The sequence below is a fragment of the Anser anser genome (genome assembly GCF_964211835.1).
Source record: "Anser anser genome assembly, chromosome: 10".
NCBI classification, from domain to species: domain Eukaryota; kingdom Metazoa; phylum Chordata; class Aves; order Anseriformes; family Anatidae; genus Anser; species Anser anser.
Window position 1 is genome coordinate 20433196 of NC_139730.1, and position 24324 is coordinate 20457519.

At 38.6% G+C, this 24324-nt stretch overlaps 2 protein-coding genes across 3 annotated transcripts in view; one reads left to right on the top strand and one right to left on the bottom strand.

Moving 5' to 3' along the window:
* The first annotated feature begins 544 nt into the window (after positions 1-544).
* On the top strand, positions 545-10234 carry LYSMD2 (LysM domain containing 2). The gene is given in 4 exon segments (XM_083850058.1): positions 545-755; positions 4509-4844; position 4846; positions 9456-10234. Coding segments are annotated over 4 exon segments (618 nt in total). The 5' UTR covers positions 545-557; the 3' UTR covers positions 9539-10234.
* A 5236-nt stretch (positions 10235-15470) lies between these two features.
* The window catches only part of SCG3 (secretogranin III), a 29249-nt gene continuing 20395 nt past the window's right edge, over positions 15471-24324 (bottom strand). Inside the window, exons 9-12 of one of the 2 annotated variants that reach the window (XM_083850044.1) lie at positions 23060-23143; positions 22290-22418; positions 20252-20332; positions 15471-16033 (exon numbers count right to left, since the gene is read on the bottom strand). In XM_083850044.1, the coding sequence (XP_083706170.1) occupies positions 15915-16033; positions 20252-20332; positions 22290-22418; positions 23060-23143 (413 nt within the window). In that variant the 3' untranslated portion in view covers positions 15471-15914. The remainder of the gene's footprint in view (positions 16034-20251; positions 20333-22289; positions 22419-23059; positions 23144-24324) is intronic. The other variant, XM_083850045.1, reaches the window with a different exon arrangement.

Here is a 24324-nt window from a genome sequence, read left to right on the forward strand (position 1 = left end):
TTGCACTGGCTTGAGGCCTGGAGGGCAGCTGGTCCAGAAGCCCTGCTCTCATCCAGCCACCCTGAGAGGGCTGCATAGGGCACGTCCTGGTATTTGGGTACCCTGCGTATGTGTGGCCCTAGTATTTTGGTACCCTGCATGCATGCACATGAGCACCTTATACACAGACCATACCATTTGTTATGAAGCTTATTACTTAATAAGGGCTCAGCTTCCAAAGAAACTCTATGCGCAGATTTCTAGGTGACGAGCACTGACAGAAAACCCGGAGCCCCCCCGCGACCCTTCACGCCAGGCAGAAGCCCGCGGGTCCCCCCGCCGCCCTCCCACCTCCCCTCAGCCGCCCCGCTCCCCTCACGGCTCCCGCCCCGCCTCAGCCGCCCCCGCGCAGGCGCCGTGCGGCTCGCGGCGCAGTTCAGGGCGGGCCGGCCGCCAGCCCGCCCCGTGCCGCTGCCGCCGTTACCGGGCCGGCGGGCGGCGGCCGAGGGGGGGGGCGCGGGCCCCGCGCCATGGCCGGGGGGCGGCGGGGCGCAGGGCGCTGAGGGGGCGGCGGGAGCATGGCCGAGTCGCTGCGGGAGGAGCCGCCGGGCGGGCCGGAGTCGGAGGCCGAGCTGTCGCAGCGGCTGGCCCGCACCAAGGCCCGCTCGTACGGCAGCACGGCGAGCGTGGCGGCGCCGCTGGCCGAGCGCTACGTGGAGCACCGCCTCAGCGCCGGGGACACGCTGCAGGGCATCGCCCTCAAGTACGGCGTCACGGTAAGGCCGCAGCGGGACGGGGCGGCAGCCGGGGGAGCCGGGCCCCGAGGCCGCCGTGAAGCCGCGCCGCGCTGCTGCTGCTTTCGGTGTCCGCAGCACCCGCACCCCGCGGGCTGCGTACCTCAGCGCGGCGACCAGCCCTTGCTCACACGGCAAGCCACCGCTACGCTCGCTGCAGACTGTGAAGAACGGGGCCATTACGGTTATCTGGAGAAAACACCTTGTGTCGAGATTGACACATAGCTGTGACCCGGAGAGTATCTGTCAGCAGCTTCAGGGCTCAATCCTCCCATCGGCCAACCACCGCCAGCCCGAGGTGACTTAAAGAAGCGGTGCTGCTTCGCTCCCTACGGAGAGGAGACTTTACTCCTGTGAAAGCACTGGGAGGCTCAGGCCAGCCCATTCCATGCACAGGCCACTTGGTCTATCAGCAGGCTCTGACACCGCGCCTCACATTGTCATCCCAGTTCATTTGGGGCACACCGAGCTACCAGCTGAGCTGTCTAAATGCAGCTTCAGTAGTCCCAACATACAGAACCACTGGGGGCCAGACAATTGATCGTAGTCAGCAGCATGGCACTGGTAACACAGCGAATGTCACTTTCACACTCCCTGCAAAGAGCACCTCCCAGTTGGGCTCATTCCAGAGAAAGAGGTACAATGCAGTCCTGAATTAGGAGGTTCTGCCTGGAATGGGTGTCATTTCCTTCTCTGGCTCAGAAAGATCTACTAAGGCCTTCCAGATTCAATAAACTTCAACAGCATTCAGCCTTCATTGTGAAAGGAATATTTAAGGGAAGAAATAGAAAGTAGCTTAACAAAATGATGTTGACAGAGTTAGTGGCATTTTGAATTTACAGTGGTCTACATTAAAATAAAGGTTTTCTTAGTACTGAGGCAGAGCAAAGTGACCCTTGCTGCTTTTTTTTTATTATTATTATATTACTACATTTTGGTAACACTTTCCATGATGGATAGTCTCTGGCCTAAATATTTACACTTCTGAGAGAAGAACAAAACATAAGTATTTTCACTGTGCAGCAAGTGAAAAGTATGTACATGAATTACAAAATAGTTTCAAAAAAGGCATTTCTAAACACTCTACAATTTCAGCTAAATTAAAGTTGTAGATAAACTTAACCAGTCTTAAGTGTTTAACTTACAAACCATAAACCCATCATGTGAACAAAGTTAATAAACTTTTGCTGTGCTATTGATGCATTTAAAATGTGAATGCTGGCTTTGAAGATCTCATTTGTTGTTTGATTCTGTGTTGCCAGTATTCTGCTTAGGGAACGGGAGCTGCATCATTAGACTGAAACTGAGAAAGGAAGATTCCATGTCAGTTTAACCTATGGGTACTACCAAGTTAGTCATTTGTTAATGTTTTGATGGTTTCAGCCCAGGGTATGAATGCATACAGACATGTTTGCTTTAAACAAAATGAAGAATCTTACACATTCACACAATGACAACGACCGGCTTCCTCTAAGGAGCCATTACACTTGCTTCCTGTGTCCTGTATACTGATCTGAAAGTGAGAGTTGCTGTACTGTGGAACATCAGAATTATCTTAGGCTGCCATTACTTCCAGCATTACTAGTTTTAGAAGCTCCCCCATGTGCTTTTCCTCAGAGGGAATTACTGTGTAGCAAAAGACATCCTTGTCCAGTGCCTGAGTTGACATATGTATAGGCAATTTAAGATGCATGAAAATACCACGTTGGACAGAGGGAGTTCACTTTGCTTTGTTTGGCCTCAGCTTCTGCTGCCTTTCTCCCCCCAAATATCATTGATCTTGCATAATGTTTACTAGATCTTCTTTGAACGCTTGGGTAAATTAACTCTGGAATTAATAGCTCACATGTTTAGTATTATATTTATGGTTCACTTAGAGTACTGTATCCATCATACAAAGGTATCCCTTCTAGTGGGGGAGAAGGATGAGGCCTACTTGTTTCACTGTTGGTGGAAGCGGTTTGGATGAATTCTGCACCAGTTTATGCATTAGTGCATTTTCAGTTACAGTATTAAGAGCAATATTTGTTATTATAGGTCTGCAGCTAACAAATCAGGTGAGTTTTCCTAGCGCTAAGTAAACTACCTGCTACTTAGGCAATACACGTATGAATGTATGAGTAAGAGCTGTAGAAAGAGTAGAATATAGTGCACACTATCAAGTAACATGTTCAGGATTGCAAAGGACATTCTTTAGAGACATATTTCCTATTTCATTGTTACTTAGTGCAGAACGCCACCAGATTACTTAAAAGATATTCCAGGAAGAATTAACCAGAGGTAGAATTACAGTGCAGTAGGATAGAGAAGAGCAGTACAGTGCATTATTTATCAGCTACTGAAGCATCAGCTTCCTAGTCCCATTGATAAGAGAACTGGAGTTGAAATAGCTATTTTTCATCTTATATTGTATTTTTAATTGAGAAGAGCTCCAGCTGGCATTTTAAATTATTTTGATAACTATCAAGAAAGGCACTAACTTTCAGAAATTTTGAAAATAGACATTTAAACTTGCACCTGATGGCCATTATTGATTTTGTTACTAAGTCGCATAGCTTTCTTATTGGCCTTCAGATAGTACTCTGCTTGGGAGGAAACTTAAACAGGCTCTAAACTGCGTAAGGTTCACCAAAAATAGTCTCCAGTCTTCAGGAGCTGGGACAGTAATGAGCTTTTCTTACTTGAAGAGTTTCTGACACTCGATGTTACTCAGCTATTAAATCCAACCATGCCATTAACTTACTGACTTGGAAGAAAATTTGATGAGTAAGAACTTAATATTCTTAGTAGGGAAGCAGTATGAACTGCAGCTGGGGCTTTTTCTCTGTAGAACAACCTGAGATGCTATTAAAAATAGCATTAAGTATGGAACAATCAGGTCTTCATACATTAGTACTGAGAGAGATGCATCTAATGAATTCTTGCTTCTGTCCTGAGATAACATTTGCTGATGAGTAGGCTATGGAGTATTGTGGCTAAAAGTTGCCTAAGTAGTATTTAAGTTATGCAGCAGCTGTTAACATGCATTATGACACACAAGAGCTTGTTAATCATGCTGTAGAATCAGCTTACTGGACACATGCAGCATGTAGTCTATGTAACTGTATCAGAAATTGTTTAGAATCTCCCATCCCTTTCACTGCCTGACTCCTCACTGAAAGTCAGGACTTCAGCTGAATCTGAATGTATTACATCAGCTGTGGACAGAGGAGAGCAGTATGGATGAAGTGTATACAGCTCTTCCAACATTTGTGGTACTCACTATTCAAAACCAGCAAGACCTAGGATGCTCAAGGTAACCATCATCCCTTGTTTATCCATGCTTTTTAAAGTAGTTTAGCTATAGCAGCTGCTAGCAGTTCTGAGCCTTACTCTAATGAAAACCAAACCAGCAGTGCTTTTGCCATATAATTTTTTTTTTCATAAGTTATTCCTGTAAGCCTGTACAGAGATTGGAAGACTATTCAAGAAATGCATCTTCAACTAGTACAAGACTTCTGGGAAGACCAATACAATGGAATCAAGTCTATATGCAAGGAAGAAGCTAGAACGCTGAGTTAACAAGGCTAAGATTTACTATCCACTGTGAAGTCTCTGAATGCAAAAAAATCCTTTAATGAAATCATTGCAAAAGTATAGTCTTATTCTAACTAAAGGTTACTGTAGTACTTCAGGAAGGTGGCATTTTATACTTTGCCAAAACCTAATAATTTACATTTTTCCTATCTTTTTCAGATGGAACAAATAAAGAGGGCAAATAAACTGTTCACTAATGACTGTATATTTCTGAGGAAAACCCTGAATATTCCTGTTATGTCAGAGAAACCATTACTGTTCAATGGACTTAATTCACTGGAGTCTCCTGAGAATGAAACTGTTGACAGCTCCCCTTCTTGTGAAGAAGGCCCAGTGACAGTTCAGGAAGAAAGTAGTTCTTCTCCCAGTCCTCAAGAACCTGACAATCAGCCCACTGCACCAGAAGAACTGTCTGCCAAAGATTTTCTACAGAGATTGGACTTGCAGATTAAGTTATCCAAACAAGCAGCCAGAAAACTAAAAGATGACAGCGTCAGGTAAATGCAACTTTTAGTACTAAGCATCTTAATTTCATCCTGAAGGCTTTTTAGTCTAAGCTGGACCCTCTCTGTGGAGTATCTCAGCAGCTGTAGTTTTGTCAAGAGCAAGTCTATGCAATCATCATGCACAAAATATAATTACAGTACACCACTAGCAGATGCCTTGACATGGCAGTTAAAAGCTGCCTCAGCGTATGTTGTTCATAGAAGTGCAATAGCATCCTATGAAAGCTAGAAGGCCAGTATTCTCCAAAGCGTCTCGCTATGTAAGTGAGCACTATTTAAGCAAACCCAGTTTGGTATGACTGCAGGGACCTCGCATCACTTCTCTTCACATGGAGATCTGGAAAGAGGTTGTGCCAGCAGATACATACTTTGCTTTCAGAAAGTTGTTTGATACAAAGCTTCTTTCATCATCCCAGTTCACTTCAAATACCGATACCTTCCAGGACCAAATCTGTTGAGCATAGTCCCTTTTTTTCAAAAAGGTAAAGGGTCATTTCATCAACTTGAACTAAGTTCAACAGACAGAAACTTGAAGGGAAACAGTACACCAGATTTAGCAGTTGGATAAGCCTCATTTGGGAAAAATATCCTGTAAGACAACTGAAGAATCTATTGTACTCCATATACAGCTCCCCATTGCTAGAACAGCAGCAATTTAGAGCTGCTCTCTCAGGGAAGGTTGGGCAGCTTTTAGTGTTACATCTTGCTAGCACACTTACTTTGTTTTGACTGGATCACATGAAAGAAAAATGCTGTTGTACCTCAAATCCCTCTTCCTTCAAACTCTTTCATTTACATTATTATATTTGAAACCACGGAGAGCATTCCTATCAAAATATGCGCTGCTGATGACTCTCAGATCATTAGATGTGTATCTAACATCCATTAGAGTAGGTGCTGACCCAGCAGTTAAGGTGAGTGAAATTGAACTGTGGTTCCTGTCAGAGGAAGGCAGTTGTTTTTAACATCCCTTCAACAAAGTTTGCAGAAGAAAATTCACTTTGGTGCTGCTCATGCTGTGGCAAAGTCTATATGCTGAAAATGACACTGCACAGGCAGCACACCACTACTACTATCCACTTCCTGTACTACTTAACCTACAGTTTAGGAAGCAAGGGTCCACTACAAAGTTTCCTTCCCAGGAACAAGGAATGCAGTAGGACAAGTTACATTACCAAGAACATCTGCTTCTGCTTGCAGTTTTTTTTAAATCAGCTCCAAAACTTGAAGTCATAACATCTCACCGTACCTGTCAGCCTGATTTGACAGATGTTATGACATCTCAAATGGCTCTTTACTTTGGTCTGCCTTAAAGTCACCAAGAATGCATGCACATACATACACCAATTCTGATCACATTTACCTGGTATCTGTCTTAGGTACAGGTATCTATTTCAGAGTCAGCAACAGTCCTGTGCTACAAAGGGGGCTTATGGTGAATTGTTCTTTAATTATAACTCTTGAATATTATAACTTCAGGGGTGCAGAACTCATTTCAGTACTCTCAAAGGAATGTAATATATTAACTTCTGAAGTTAACTTAATCCCAACAAAAGCCTCTCGCTGTTAGGTAAAAAGAGTGAGGAGCACACAGGTACAGATTTAGATAAGTTAAGCTTCAATAGCCATGCAAGCAGACAAGTGCTAGAGATCGTAGAATGTGATCTACTCAGTTTGTGCTAACTGCCTTTTGCTCTTAGTTCATGGAAAAATACATCTAGACCTACACATAATACTACTTTTACTGGAGTTTCACTGACCAAGAAGTCATTGTCTAATGAATCCCTGTAGCAAGCAGATTTATTCAAGATACAGCCCTAGGTGAGCAGCCTGAGACAGGAAGCCCTGTTTTTGTTTTGGACAGTATTTTTATAATAGGCCAAAAAATGCACAAGTTGTTTGTAGCATATTTAGAGAACTCTTATATTTGCATATTATGGAAGATACTCGTTTTATTCCACACACGGCACACAAGTTAGTAGCTTGAGAAAATGCTAGTGCTTCATCTTGCCCAAAATGCTATTAGGTATGTTTCAGGATGCTGAAACTGAAATTGAGTTTAGCGATGCTTATTATATCAGACAGAACACCAGAGATCTAATGCAAGCTCTTTGTAGGGTACTTAGGATTTCAGAGTGTGATAGGCTAGAACTCTTAAGGCCAAATGTATGCTTCTGGAACAGGTCACACCTTTCTGCAATTGCATTTTTCAGTGACTGATTTTGAAAACCTTGTAACTGAATAGAGCCTCTCTAATCATCAGTGCTTATATGAGACAATATAATTAAATGGCATGCAGCACTGGAACAGAACCTTATGTTGTCACCAGCTTTGTTGCCTAGAACTGAGTCTAGGAAAGAATATGGTGTTACAAGTTTTAAATGCTTCAGCAAGTTCAGTTAATTTGTCCAATAGTTGTTCACCATCATTAGCCATCAGCTCACAAAAGAGATACCTCAATAAAGGACAGTACCTGTGGAGACTCACATTTCCAGAAGCTGAGCTCATATTGGTGCCTTGTTTAAGTTTGGGTGCTAGAAGCATCTAAGGATTAGATTGAAATTTCCTTGTTCAGTCACAAGTGTGCTCAGTCTTATGAAAGCGGTTATTAGCATTTGTTGTTGTGGCCTGATGCATACAATAGCTTGCAGTAGGCATTTTTCTGTGCTTGCATCCTGCCGGGCCAAGTGGCAGCAGCATTCAGGAAGAGACAGAACTATAAAACACTGTAATGCTTTGCTGTTCCTTTCCCTCTGTCTCAAGGGGAATGTTACAGTGACTAACCACTTCACTATTTTAAGCATCTTAAAAGTAAAGGAAGATTCAGTCGTTCAACATACACACACTGCTATTTTGCTGCTTGTGGACAATGGACCAAAGCTACTATGTAATCTTACTTCATATAAAGCTTGGCTTGGTTTTAGACTGTATGAAATAAGCTGTACTTGCTATGTACAACTCTGAAGATCTACAGTAGTAGTACTTCCTGACCATTACCTCTTCGCTTAGCAAAGCGCAGCAGCCTGGGACAGAATGCCATAAACTGTCTTGCCAACTGCAGCATTCCTGAGCCTTGGTTAGAAGTTTATTCTGCACATTACAGCAAGTCACGGCTTTGCTTAGCTTCAAGCACAGTCACCCACTACATAATTCTTACGTCCCACCACATACAGAAACCCCTCAAAGCTGGCTGTGACCCAAATGCCAGTCTTCTGCCCTGTATTGAAGACTGCCATGTGAGCCCATAGTTCAAGGACATATTTCACAGGAGAAGTAGGTATGAACAGCTTAGATTGTAGTTGTTCTGCTACTTTGATAGGCTAATTTTCTAGTACTGCTGCCACACATATCCCTGCAATAACTGCAAGTTTAACTCAAAACTTTATTTTCTGGGAGGTTTAATTTTTTGACAAGTTGTTTCAATTCAAGAAATATCTTTGGATTAAGATTTTTTTTTTTTCTGGACTACTCAGGAAAAGAGGAAGATTGTGAAAATGAGAACAAGTTACTCAGCTGCTTGGTTACTCCATGCTTTCCCCCGTTTGTATTCTAGGGGGGTATACAAAATTTAAGCAGTAGTTAATGGTGTTTAGAAGTTAGCAGGAAGAAGTCAGCATGATGGCATTTGGAACATGACTGAAACGCATAGTATACCCTGTACCATTATTAGGTTATTTGAGTAACAGTACCTTTGTATGCAGGCATGTACAGCATTAAGAATAATAAATCCTTTGAAGCTCACAGTACAACAACTGAAGTCTTTCAGTCCTCACCAACACGCTAGAATTGACAGCAGCTTCCAAGTTATGTTACTGAACCTATCCTTAAAGACATACTACTAGAAAATGATAGTCTTTGTAGTACTTAACATGTTCATATTAGTACCAGTTGCTGCACTGCCATTTTATATATGAACACTTTTAAAAGGGCGGTATTGTCAAGTAAGCAGTAAGCAGACTGATGTTTCCTGAGGATGTTTAATAGCAATACTACTGTGGTTTATCCAGTCATCACACTAGAGCTTGTAGGCAACTATTTTCCACTAAGAAAATCCAAGTGATCAGTCTCAATACTGGGTGATGCACAGGGATTATATATTAACAGATCTACTCAGGGAAAATCCTTGCAGCATCAAGACAGATACAACTGATGGATCACTCCCCTTACTGCCTCATTTGCCCATCTGCATCCTCTGCCACTCAAAAGGCTTTAAGCAAATGTAGAATTGAAATACTATTTTTGAAGAGAAATGGGAGAATAGAATAGATACAGATAGAACAATAGAACTCCAGCATGCTCTCTACTTGCTTATCCTTTATAATAGTGCCAAATCAGTAATACCACAAATAGTTAAGCTCTAAACATCCTGATGTTGTGGAACCTTTACAGCTTTACTTACTTTTAGCCTTCTGTTCTTGTAAGCAATGAGAATTCCAGGCATGTATAATGAACAGTAGTATACAACAGTGTTCTTTTTAGGAAATTACTCTTAACTATTTTGATCAGTTAGGAAAAGTGGTTGTTCACATTTTAATAAGTTTGTACTGTTGAGGCATGATATCTGTCCCTGATCTGATGATTATGATCATTTCCTTTCTAGAGAGGAGAATGAGGAAGGTCCCTATGCAACTTCTTCATATCACCACTAGAAGACAGATGGGATGGCCTGAAAACTTTCCATGAAATCAGTTCTTACAGAACTAAATGGTCAATAATTCAAAAAAGTCTTTTGGACTCATCATCATGATGTACTTTATACAAGTCATGAATGGGTAATTGCACTGAAATTATGACCTCTTCTGCCTTCCATAGGTTAATGTCCTTATGCTATATGAACAAAGGGTTGAAGCCTTCCAAAACTAGCAATGGCCTTTATACCCCTTCTGTGCAAACTGTAGCATGGTAGCAACAATATATCCTTGAGGTCACCCTTTACGCAGGATGTTGATCTTTAGTAAAGACTTTGTAAATACTGGTTAAAGTGAAATTTGTTTTAAGTATTTAAGATGTTAAGTAAGTTTGCTTGTAAATGACAAAACCATAAGTGGAAGTTTACTTATTCTGCAGACACAGGCAAGCTTGCTGTGGAAGTTGTGTCTACTTCAGGGGTGCAGAACTTGCCTCTGAACTGTACGTGGCTGTGTGGTTATAAGAACATCCTTTATTTCTAGGAAGGGGAGTCTGGCTTGTTTTCGTTAGTTAAAGCCTTTACTATTAAAGAACTGTCTACAAACATTGGCTAGTGAAAGGGAAGCGTTACAGCAAGAGATTATTTTTTTGTAAGATAAAGCATTGAAATATCAGATGTGTGTTCTTGTGTGCAGTTACATCGTGTGGTTTTAATTTAATAAATAAATTTCAATGTTTGTTCATTATGAAGTCAGCTTGGTTCTAGACTTTTTTGTGAAAAATGATTTATCTAATTACATGAGCTATTAAATGTTAATTTTAAGGCAAATGTGCTCCTTTACTATATACAAAGCTCCACCCTTGCCTCTTCCCTTAAGCACATGAAGTCATTTCTTAACCCAAGAGTTTACTGTTTGAGAAATATTTACTACTAATGAGACTCCTAAAAACTAATTGATCTACTTGTGCAGTCAACCAAAACCTTTCATTAAAGTTAATGAAAAACACTGGTAAGCCTTCACTATTCTAAGATGTCAGCATTCAGGTCTGCAAATTGATTTCATCTGAAGCTCAGGAATGCTGAATGCAAACTGCATTCATTCTTCACCCTGTAGTTAATATGTGAGCAACTGCTTGTTAATCATCCTGGATTTTTTTTTTCCCCTCAATTATTTGACAAGCTTCACAAAACTCTTCAGTAAAGAATTGCTGCATCCCTGCTGTGACAGATGTTACCTGTTCATCAGTTCACCTGTATAGTTTATTCTTTGCTCAAATGAAGAGAAAACTTCCTGCAATACAGTAACTAGCTTTCAATGTTGCTTCAAAATTTAACACTAGAAATAAGCCTCTAAAAGCCCTGGAAATACAATTTCAAATCTAGGCATGAATTAGTATGTCCCTAGAGCTTGCAGGAATTTCAATCCAGGAGACTCATTCAGGATGTCTCCAGCTCTGATCTAGTGTAGTGGCACACAAATTCTCAAGAAGCAGGGAAAGTTGAGAGTAAAGAAAGCATTCATTCTTGTGGAACTGCTGAGTTAGTTTTAGCTCTTTCTGTATTTTTAAAATGGGGATTTACGTCTATTGCTTAGATACTAATTTCCACTGTTTTCAGTTAATTCTAGTAGGGCATTACCAGAGCCAGAAGAAACTTTTCTGAAAGAGATTCCAGCTTAAGGCCCAGATGTGTTTTTGTAACCTTTTAGAAAAAAAAAAAGATTAAGCTTTTCCTGCCGAAGATTTACAATTTTAATACCACTTATCCAGCCCCCAAAGACTAGCATATTTTGTTAAACAGGTCAGAAATACAGCTTTCCTTGCACCACAAGCACAGTTTCAAGCAGCCATATGAGGCCAGTCAAGCTACTGACAACTGTACTTCACCTCGCGCTTCCCAGGAGCACTACCATGCTCACAGGATGAAGGACCTCCATGAAAAAGGCAACAGGGTATCAGTGACACCATTCACATGTAGGCTTCCTGACTGGGAAAGCCACACAGAAGGGTATTAGAAGCAGCTCCTCTGCCAGCCAGAAGGAACAGGAGATGGGCAGAAACCCACCGCCACACACCTTTCTCCTCAGACAGGAGCAGCTATGCAGGCAGGTTTCAGTCAAGCCCCACAGCTCAGGCCAGCAGCCCTCAGGATGGACCCATAGGGCCTCTCCTCACAGGAAGCCCAACTGCACCAGCACTCAACGCAGCACCCATTGCAAGACCATGGACGTAGCTCAGCAGAGCCACCTACCTAATCTCCCCTGTTCCAAACAAGCACATTCTCACAGGGAGGATTTCAGCTCCACCATTAACCACGACAAAGGCTGCCTGCAGGAGGCCCTACCTTGCCAGCCACAGCCCAGGACAGGCCTGCTCCACACCTCTCCTTGCCTGCCACACAGCAGGGACAGGTCTTGCAGCCACGAAGACACTTCTTCAGAGCTCTCTTCCCACCTGGAGCACCCTGAAGGCACACTGCTCAGCTCCCAGCACTAAACTAAACCCAAACAAGACCTCAACCTCTATTTGCACTCCCACACGACCCAAGGCAGTTCTCTTTGTGTCCTCAGGGCCTCCCAGCAGGCCGTGGGAGCTGCAGAGCCCAGCACGCAGCTGGGCCCAGACGGGCCCTCAGGTTCTTCTCAGCAGCGGTGGCGAGTTGTCTGGCTTCTGGCTGAGTGCTGATCCCACAAAAAAAAAAAAAAAAGCTGAGAGAAAATGATGCCTGGAAATAGTATTTCTGTAATACAGAAAGAGTAATTCAAGATGGAGTTTCTCTGCTCCATAAACAACAGGTTCCTAAGACTCCAAGATAACTAATGTCTTAATATCTTAATCCCCACCATCACATTATTACTTAATAAAATGACAGTGTTTCCTATATATTTTATTTATACATCATCCTGTATATTTCCTGTAGATTTGGCTTTTCACTCCACCTTTATTCTTCCCATACTTCAACTTTATTCTTTGCATTTTTACCAATGAGGAAATTTTAGGCAGAAGTAAAACACACAGTAGAGATTATATTCCTTGTTTTACAGCTATTCTGTGGTGGACAAACCTGCAGTTACTGGGTGCTATAGTTCCTCTTAATGTTTTCAGAGAGGGGCCTCCCCCTTCCTGCAGACATCAGCGATGAACTCCTATTGCTCCATGCTGAGGCCTTCCTCAAAAGGCTGGGCATCGGGAAGAAAAGATGCATTCTCCTTAACGCACAAAAGCAGCCTTGTACTATCATAGCTTGTAGTAAAGTGTTTAATATAGTGTCAGAAACAATAGTCTAATAGAAAAGCCCAAAATGTGAATACCATATATATCGTACTTGTTACATTTTCAGTGATAATTTCGAGAGTGAAAGCTTTCTGAAAGATCCAGCAGAGATGCAAACAACATAGAAACTGTTTTTTGTAGTCTTAGAACCAGAGTTGTGCAGGTGTTGAAAATACCTTTCTCACAAGAAAAATAAAAGTACTGACAGGATAAGATTTGCAAATTATGTACTAAATACACTGGCATCAGATGTCTGGTGTCGATGTGCTCCAAGTGTTCCTTCAAAATAAGGACTGGTCTGTATTGCAGGTTGAAACTCAAGTCACTAAGCTGGATTTTATTTAGCATAAGTCAAAGCCTTTCAGAAATACAGTGTGATTCATCTGGCTGGCTGTGTTTTTACTGTCTAGTTCTGAAAGGTGATGTAAATGATAGACATTTGTTTGAGGTACCAGCAATTAAACCAGTATTTGAAAAATTCAAATAACATGTTAAATGGGTTTGGACAGGATGGGAAGTGAATCTTGATTGAAGAACCATGGCTGAGACTGCTTATCTAGCCATCAAAAGGCTTGCTCAGTTGTCAGCTAGACATCACGTAGGTCTAATATGTCTACATATGTACCATAGATGATACAGAGGAGCAGGGTAAGCATGGAACAGGACCAAGAATGTGCATGCTCTGAATTGGACATTTTTGCTAAATGATGTCATCTATGTTTTGTTGAAGTTACGTGATTTGGCAAAAGGAGAGATTAAAAAATATTACACCAATCTTTTTGTGGACACAAACTGTTATAATCACAGGTTGCTGGTTGATGATATATTTCCGTTAGTACCAGGATCCTGCTTAGATGCCTGAGAGGCCAAAGGGAGAACCCAATTTCTAACAAAAATTTAAAATATTATTATACTACTCATTATATTGACAGGAGAAGAAAGTTTGCTTTTTACAAAGTAGCCATTGGGGAAGGAAACCTTGTCTTTTTTTTTTTTTTTTTAAAAATTGCAGATCTTAGATCACTATCACTTCCCCAACTGTGAAGGTCGATAGTTATTCTTCTCCTGATGTTGTTTGTAAATCCAGATTTGGGAAAGAGTCCACTTTTTCATTGTGATAGTCACAGAAGAAAGTAAGTCACAAGCTGTTTCAGACAAAAAATGAGATCTAAAGGAACAAGAAGACATTCTGTTCTTTGGGAACATTAGCAAATGATAATACTTATAAAAAAATAGAGGGTTTAGAAGAAAACAAATACAATGATTCAAAATAACATGAATTATTTTTTGCTAATTATTTTCTCTTGCTTTTCTAAGGGACTATTTTTCAAATAAAAGTTTACATTGACTAAATTTCTGAGTATTATTTTTGACCTTAGCAAAAAATATCACCATTAGAGATTGATATTGCAATTCAGTGATCCACATCAAGATGTAATTTTTGGATGCATTCGTTGGCTTATGTATCATCAGTTTTCAAAGAGATATGTTGTTACACCTCTTTGCTATCACATTTATTTAATATTTGTTACCAATAATGTTCTGTTGATAATGTTCAGTTGATAACTTATGTTTTGCAGGGATGCCAAAGTTTATTTCAGTTGGTTGAGAAATATTGTTCAAATCTCCTCATCCACCTTTGTGTCCAAATGTGCTGAGGAAATAAGAAAGGAAATGATCTGACCATTTAACACGTAGAGAACTTTGTGCTATGCAAGCAGTACTCTTTAAGTCTCCCTTCACTGGTAGGTGGCTACTGATCTCTGCATCAGCTAACACTTTTTGACTGTAGCAATCTTGGAAGTATCTTCTTTCTTTCTTTCTTTCCTTTTTTTTTTTTTTTTTAATCATAGGAGGGATAGCCTCAACGATCAATGAAGAACCAGTAAGTAAAGAGAAGAGAACTTTCCTGGAGTTCATTTAGACAAATGACTGCTGCATGGGATAAGTCTTGGGATCTGCATCTTAGGAACTGTGTCTAGAATTTACTTTTTAAAAAATGTCTTTACTTTTGCTCTTGTTTCATGAGTTCTTCATGCATACAATCATCCATCCGCTTAAATATGAAAAGATCTCTTAAACCATTCTTCATAAGCTCTTTAAGGTGAGAGAGAAGAATTAGGGTGACATTTTTGTTTCCCTTTTTCACCCTTTGTGTACCAAGTAATTGGCTAGAGATAGCATATATTTGCCAAAAATAGTTTTCCAAAACTATATTGCTCAACACAGAGCAAAGTCAGTAAGCAGACCATGGCCTTGATATTCAGGGATGCTGAGATCTGATAGGTTTTTTAAGTTAAGTCTTTCTGAAAAACAGGACCCATGTTCCTAAAAGTATCTCCAGTTGAAAGCTCTCCTTTCCCTGCAAAATGGCTTTAATTATTTTTTTTCCCCCTAAGAAAGTAATGGCTATTTACACTCGTTATCAGGCTACTCAGATAAGGGATTCAACTAATGCATACAATCATAAAATGGTGTACCAAAGAACATTTATACATGCTGAATGAAGCCACAATAGGGAGAATACAGCTCTTTAATATGAAAGGCGGCAGTTGTAGTGTTAAAGATATATCGGTTAGCTAATGACACTATGCTTCAAGTAATAGAATACTACATAAAGAAACAGAAAAAGGGTCAAGGAAAAAATGATATTAGGATTTAAAACAAGATTTCTGGATGTAAAATAATGTTAATGAAAACTTTAATAGGTAAATTATTTTCAAATATTTTATTTAGAGAACTATGAACTATTTTCTAATAATGCCCTTTACATAGTTGCATCTATAGAAAGCTAGTGGAGTGAGAGCAAAAAGGTGTACCATTAAAAGACCTGTCCATCAGAAATGATATTTTTATCTACAAAAGTAAAACAAACACAAAAAATAAATCAAAGAGAACATTACATAATAATTTACCCTGTCAAATAGAAATTCAGTGTTAGAATTTGGAGTTTAGGTTTGATTTGTGAGTGTAGGAAAATACAGTATGCAGTCTGTGCACGAAGCACTACAGCTTCTCTTTTCTGTCTAGAAAGTTATCAGTACAATGTAAACAGAGCATTTCTAATGATATCCTCAAAATAACAGATCATAAGTCATTGAGCTGGGAGGAGGGGAAGCTATACTTGTTTTCTACGTGTTTGGCAGCCATCAGCTTTTTACAGGCTGCCATATATGCGTTTAATTACATCTGCCTCTTCTTTGTCCAGGATGCCCTTGTCCACATACGCATCAGCTTGCTGATCAATGAAATCTCTCAGCTTTGAAAGATCATAATCTGAAAAATAAGAATTCATTTACACAGTGAGTCATCACCATTATATTGCTTCACTTAAGAAGCAATGCCATTGCAAAGTTTACCAATAAATGCATTTTATCCAACAAGAGAGAGTTCACTATAAATGCAACTTGTAAAAACAACAAAAAAAAAAGAAAAACAAAAAGAAAAACACCTACACAATGTCTTCTTACATCTCTTGGTTCTTTTGCTATTCAAGAGTAATCATCTGTTGTGCTTGATTGCTTGCTGGTAAACACTAAAGTAAGAATATTTTCAGGTCCAGAGATTTAGTGTCCTAGTCTGTATGGAAAAGCTGTTTTAAAAACCCTAATATTTTCACAATTCTCATGGATTCAAATGAAAGTATTAAATTGACTGTTTACTATAAAAATCCCAGTAAAATTTACACTTATTACAGACACCTGCAGTTAAAATTGACTTTTTAGAAAACTCAAGAAAGCAAATTTCTGCAAGTAAATGGACATGATATAATTATTTAATCTTCATACAGAACATAGTATCCTGACTTGAAAAAATACTGCAGAGTAGTCTTTATGACCGTGTTACTCTCAAAGTAGTCTTTGACAGTCTTTGTATGTCAATCTGCAATACAGCGCAGACAGATCCTTTCTCATTTTCTGATAGATGGTTGCATCTATGCAGCATGATTCATAGTATATGCATTAAACAACATTTTAATAACTTATTGTGTAGTTTTAACTCTGCCAAGCATAGATCCAGTATATTCCCACATAAACACATAAATGTTTCAGTTACATAATTTACTGCATAAAATATAAAGCTTAATTTGTTAGAATCACAAGTTAGTAGTTGGGATAACATCAATGTCTTAAGGTTTCATACTAGGTTAAATTAATTAGTATCTCTCATAAAAACAGATTCATCCTGAAAATTTCAGTAGAAGTGACTTATTCCATGGACAGTACCTTCAAGAGGTATTAATACTAACTTTGGAATGTAGTCCAATGTATACCACCATATATAAATGGAAGGACTCTTTCAAACTGCACATTGTTAACAAAACAGAAAATAATTTTTCTGTCTTTTTACAGCTAAGTGACCAAAACCAGATAGAAGTAGATAGACATTAAAGAAGCAAATTAATGCTTGTGATCTTTTCTATAACAGTATAAGGTAATCTCAAGTGACTAATACAGAAAATAGATATTCAAAACACCCTACTGCTGCAGGGACGTCCTGTCCATATCTGAGTTAATTTTACCATTTGCTGTACTGAAGCCAGGATTTCATTTCCAGTCTGTTATTGGGATTACTTAAGAGAATATAAACAGTTTGTGTCTTCATCCTATCTCAGTAATAGGGAATTAAATAGCCATTTAGTAATAAGGGTGTGAGATTTGATTCATGTTGATAGAATGAGAGTCTCCAGTGAAAGATTCCATGGAATGGAAATGGATGGAATGATAAATACTAATTAATATAATATAATATAATATAATATAATATAATATCCACATTAACCACATTCAAATTCCTAGGTTTATTTTTTAAAATAGAATAGTATTTACAACTCTCTGATCATTACATGGAGATGTAAAGGTTTAATTTCTAAACAAATACATTCTACATGAGATTATAACCATTAAGATATTATCCAATTTTGGCTAATTTGTATATCTCATGGCAGTATAATTCAGTTTTTTTTTTCCTAGAACTTGGTAATGGTCTGTCAATTTCTAATGCTTATTTACAACCTATTAATTTGTGCAAGGAATTAGAAAAATCAGCTTCAATTTATATTCACCACAACAGCTGCAGCATTACACTAAGCTGTGAAATGGCTATAGTAAATGAAGTGAGGTCTTGTTTGCATATTCAAATCTTGCCATTTGCCATTGCATCCTACAATTAATCACAGAATTTACTTTTGTTCCTTATTGGCTACCGTTAGCATCATGAAACTATAAACTGCCTAAGTATTCTGTGAAAAATTCAAACGTGCTATTTGCATGTATTAGTTAAATGACTCACAGTTGTGCTCTGTGGACACTAAAAAGTAATAGAATACACAGCAGCCTACACCTAGCAGTGGGAGAGCTGTTTATTTACACAGGAGAGGAGCTTGTCTTAAACGAGCATTGGTTTCAGAGATGAAGCCAGGTCTGGGAGATCAAGCCAGTCAGAGGAACAGACTTCTGTTCTTCTTGTATATGCAAAACAAATTCTGGACACAAAAGCCAGTCAGGCCAAAATCTAGGCCTTTACATGTTTCTCTCTAAATCATCCAGACCACTGAAGATTACTTGCCTCCTAAAAAGGCAATTTATATTTTTAAACTGTGAAACTGCAAATGAACATTTCCAAGGTCATTAGTCATTCAATGAATACTAACTTCCAGTGAAATTCATCCGAAGTTAAAGATCTACAAACATTTCCTGAAGCAAACCTAAACCTCTTCATGTATATCCTGTGAATAAACAATCCATGAATAAGGGTAGAGAAGACTGGTCATTCTAATACATGAATTACTTTGTGAATCATTTTTCTGCTAGCTCCCAGGTACTAGCTGGAAGTAGAGAAATAATTAATGAGCACATAAATGACACCTAATCTTGTACTGAAGAAACACAACACAATGCATTCACTGCTAGATAACCTTACTCTGACTGTACTTCCTTTATCATCATCCCAGGAGAACTGAATTAGCATTTTATAAAAATAAAAAGTAAGGAAAAGGTACAATAACAATAATGTATCGGAAGAGTAAGAACTGCATTCTAATTTTGTTATAACTTACACTGACTTTAAGGCCAGAGGACAGATATTTTAATGTAAATGAAAATCCATCTACACAGAAAGACATGCATTCAGCAGTAACACAATGGATCCATTTTCTGGAAGTATTAACATCAGTACATCTTAATGCATTCCCAGGCAGATAAAATGCTATTGATCTGTAGTCGCAGCCATTTGCAGGCTGCAGTAGTGCAAGAAGAAACGTTACTATGAAGAGGAGTGAGGGGCTGCCCTGTCAGTATGTGTGATACAGAGAAATAATCACATGTGACTGAGATATAGTTATTATAATGAGTACACCAATAAATAGAAATGTTTATTAGAAGTGTCAGGAAAACTCTTGAGCAAATGTGTATGTCTGCTGCTAACTTCAGTTGTTGCCATTGAGAGGAAACAGTTTTCAGATTGGAAAAATAACTGTAGGCTTGAAAAAAAAAAAGTCCTTCCCATTGCAGAGTTTCCGTATAGGAAAATTAATGTGTCGGGCTGCAGACATGCACTTGTCTCTGAAATGTAATTCATATATGCTTCAACTCACAGAGAGGGTGGTTAGATTACCCAGGGCTAATCTTATCTCAGATCCCCTTCTGCTTGGCTGGTGCATGAAGGACTCTTCTCGCCAGGCTCCACTCATACCCCAGGGATGGATCCCTTGGCTAGGAACCTTCATTTAAAGAGCAGCTGACAGCAGAAGCCCCGGCAATAGCAGAGAGATGGGATAGGAAGCTGGTTTTATATAAGATCTTGAAGGAAAACATGACATGGATAAATAAAGATCTGTGAAAAATAAGCTTGAAATCCTGCTGCTGTTAGATTCCTCCCTCCAGCTTTCATGTAGTCCTGCCTCCAAGGAAGAGTCAAATAGTGGAGCAGCTGGTGAGCATACCCTGTGTAGCTCCTTCTGTCACTGCTCCCCTTCTACACAGCTTTACATGTGAGAGATACAACTCATTAGAGTAGTTTGGGCTGTAATCCAATATATTACAGTGCTAGTGACATAGGTAGACAAATCCAGGCATCTAAAAAGATGTTTACCTTGTGTGTAAAATCATAATTAAAAGGTATGTTGAACTAACAAATGAAGCACTTGACAAAATTGACTTACTATTATCTGGTGACAGGCAGACCACCATGACTATCTGGACAGCACATGACTAACTTCTAACTGGTTAGTCACCGTGTGTTTTATGGCCAATGGCTGTTTGAGACAGTTCATATGACTTTGCCTTAGTTCGCTATTTTCATACATTGATTTAACTTTTACATGGCCTGTATTATTTAACTCTAACATCACCCATTATCACTATAATACAGACAAGCACAGTTTCATATTATTATTATTTAGCCTGTAACATAATGTTAAGTTATGGAATATAAATTACGTGCTTTGTAATGTATACGGTACCCATCCCAATGTCCAGGCTGTTTACTTCATACCTTCTTTGTTACCTTGTTTGTTGTTTTTTTTTAGCCATTCTATGTTCTTCCTGATTGCTTCCAAATATGCCTCAGTTTTCCCTAGAGGAAAGGATGAGAGAGCACATATATCAATGACTGATGCAGCTTGTTTAAATGAGCAAAGGTGGTTACTGCAAAGGAAGATTAAAACTATTCTTAGTTTCTGTTTAAAAGCCGAGTCTTGTCAAACTTTGTCAGTCAAAATTCCCACAGATGGCTAGCAGGTTTTATCTGTACAAGATTAGTCATCCACAAAGTTAGAATAATGGATTTTATTATTATTTTTTGGATCTGTGTGCATAACTTTTGGTGGCATCCACAGATACTGTATATGTGAATTGAAGCCAACCTGTAGCTTTTTGATCATAAGAACTGTTCAGCAAAGATGAAGCTGTTCAGACGGCAGGAAACGACTTAATTAACACTGAAAGCATTGACTATCTGCTCGTGTACAAAATGTCAGAAATGCTTATTCATCAGTACTAACAGCATACAGCAGATATAAGATTGTGAATATTTTGAAAAGACAAGCTGAAATATAGCTACTTATACTTACTGAGAAAAAGGAAGCATTAAAAGCATTGAAAATACCATTATATGTCCTTTTTATAGCTGAAATTTTAAAGTGATAGCTATTTTTGGACCAGAAAGCACACAGGACAGAATTAGTTCCAGGATTACCTAAAAAAGCCCCTAGGGAAATATTCCAGATAATGGATTCTGAATTCTTAACTTGTCTAGAGCTTTATAGATGTAATGTTCTTATATTTGTCAGGAAAGAAAAAACAACAACAACAACAACAAAAAACTAGTGTGATTTTCTTGTAGAAGGCTAATACTTTAGTAAGTGGATACAGTATCAGATATACTGTAAATTTTGAGCTGAGACTGCAAAGCTAGCTTTATAGTAAGCTATTCTATGAAAGAGCAATGAATATTTTATAATGAGACAACTAAATACTGATCTAATTTAAATGTCTAAAAAGGCTGAACATTTTCTTTGGAAGTTAAAGTAAAATAACCTGAACCAAGTTGAACAGATCTTCAGATCTTCAACAGACAAGGGAAACGTTATTTATTACATCCTATGGGTATTGAGACAATTTTTCTTTCCTGTGAAATTGGACAACCCTCCTGAGCTATTTTTTATCTTCTGTACTTAAAAAATCTCTGTTGGAAAAAATATCTTCTCCTATCTGTGACTGGCTAATAGTTTGTATGTATCACTGGCCACAGGACTGAACCAGCTGACCAATGAACTACAATCTGTAGCCTTGATCACTGCAATTCATTATTGAACATCTTGCAGTGAAAACGTGCATACAAAAACGGATTAGATTAAAACAGCATCAGTGCAAAGCAGGTTGTATGCCTTTTTTTTTTAACAAATAACTACAAAACATAGATGTTTATGCTGGATATTTAGCAGTAAGAACCCACTGAAAGGTTTCTGCCCTAACATGCATACTACTTTGCAAGTTTAGAATTAATTACCTGACAAATATTCTCTCTACACATCTCTTCCTAAGGAAATTCACCAAGTCTGGTCAATAAATTGATGATGAAGAAGGTTTTTGAGTACAGGAGCAAGAACTTACTCTGGAGGTACATCTAGACTATGGAACTAACTCCGTCAAAATATATGCCTGAGCCTGGAGCTCTGTACTGTAACCATTGATAACTTGATGATCTGATTTTACTGAAAAGCTACAAATGCAAAGAAACAAAATCTCTTTGCACTACTGTACTAAAATGCTTTTCATATTGCTCTCAAAAGGGGCTACGAACTCTTTGAAGGGTTATGGCCTTATTCGGCATGGGCTATGGTTTCTATATGTTTAAAAGTAAGCAAATAATTAAATACGCTTCTGAATCAAACTATTGTGTGTTGACTCCTAGTAACTATATAAAATGAATATATTTATGCTAGCACAATGGAAAAATAAGACCAAACATAGTAAAGGATTCTAATCACTCAAGGCATAGGTGTGTAGCAAAAGCAATGGCTATTTTATACCTCTGGGCTCTTCACTGTTTCCTGCTGCATTTTGTTCTTCATTTTTTGTGGAGTCCTTTGAGATTTCATATTCCTTTTCCATTTTAGCTGCTTCTTCCTTTGTACTGTCTGCTTCTTCACTACTCTTGTCTAAGGAAATAATAATAAGAGCAATTTTGTATCCTGTGTTCCAAAAGCACTTCTAAATTATGTCAGTATGATCTCTAAGAAGTAAAACATTTTGACTGATGACTGAGGAAGAAACTCATTGGAGACTGTATCAAATTGGTTTCTAAAGGTCATCTCTACCCCAGACCCCTGGAAACAGGAATGTCTGTTTCTGCTCTTACAAACAGTAGGTGAATACAGGTAATTAAAATACAATAATATATAATTTATAAGTGTACGTTTTTTTGTGCAGAAAAAAAAAAGGGGGGGGGAGAGGAAATTTGCCATTCACCAGATCCAAAGTTGACAAGGTGATTTTTTAACCTAAGCCTTAAAAAGCATTCAAATGGCTTGCTGTTGTATATGAGTAACATTTGCACTGCTCTGAAAAGGACAGTCAAGTGAATATACTTCTCAAATACTGGCCAATTAAGTAAAAACTCATCTCTTCTTGTACATTTAGACATTCAAGCTTTGGCTACAGGTCCTTGAGGGATCAATATCTTTAGCTAGCAGTCCCTCTTCTAATACATTTCTAATACAATTAACCTGCTTTAACTGGATAGGTTAAAAAATTATTATTAAATATGGATTTCCAGGTGAGATAAATATAGAATAAGTACCTGCTGGTAGCTTTGTTTTGGTTTCAGTGGAAGGATTCTCAAGCTTCTTCTTTGTCTGCACAGCTATCATTGTATCTAGGTTTTCTAGAAATCAAGGCAAAACAAAACCAAATTCTAGTTATTCTTCAAGAGATATGATACAGAATCTATACTATATTCTCCACAACACCAGTTTGAGCGGTGAGTGGAATTCTAAAAGAACTGTCTTCATCCTCGTCTCTGAAGATATAATGCAGAGTCAACACTAAATCTCGATCAATCTTAAGTGAGAAAAAAATACTAAGTCATGGTAATAGCAGTACCAAATAGGGCCAATAAGCACAGATAGAGTAAAAATAGAGAATGTGGATAGAGCGTGGATATAGGTTCTAATTATTTAAATCGTATAAGTCACAAAATATAGATAACAGTATCTGTAGCAATTTACTCTGGTGAAAACAATGGAAGGGTTTAACAACAAGACTATGAAATATGTACTTCATCCTGGTAGGACAATATTCTCCCAAACTGCTTATCTGTCTGTATTTTGTACAGTTTCACTGGAAAATAAATGCAAAAAAAAAAGTATTAAATGATTTTTAGATTAAATATATACTTAAACTGAATTAATTAAAACAATTTTTTTTAATTTGCTGAGGTCAAGCATCTATCTGAAAATGCAGTAGACTGCAGTGGCAATGTATACAGCTCTACAAATCTAGCAAATGATTTTCTATGCAAATTTTAGGGTTTAACTCTTATCTCATTTAAAACTAAAAGCAACCTTTTCATCAAGATGGATTTTTCAGATACAATAATTGTATCCTTATGTGGGAAAAAAACCCTTGTTTTGCTACAACGCTTAATAGATATCCACAAATACATCGTACAATTTTCTTAGTCATGTTATAGATATGGTGCAGAATTTTCTTCTGTTTTATTGTTTTTTATTTCAAGGTTCGGTTAAACATGGATCCAAAATTTGATAGATGTCAACTAGTTGGTTGTATATTTTTGCAAGACTTGGTTTTGAATTCTCAATGCTCCCTTTATATAAACAGCTGAAATACTCAGTATCAAATGTGATAACTGTGGCAGAATAGAATCATAGAATCATAGAATATCCCGAGTCGAAAGGGACCCATAAGGATCATCAAGTCCAACTCTTGGAACCGCACAGGTCTACCCAAAATCTTAGACCATATGACTAAGTGCACAGTCCAATCGCTTCTTAAATTCAGGCAGGCTTGGTACAGTGACTACTTCACTGGGGAGCCTGTTCCAGT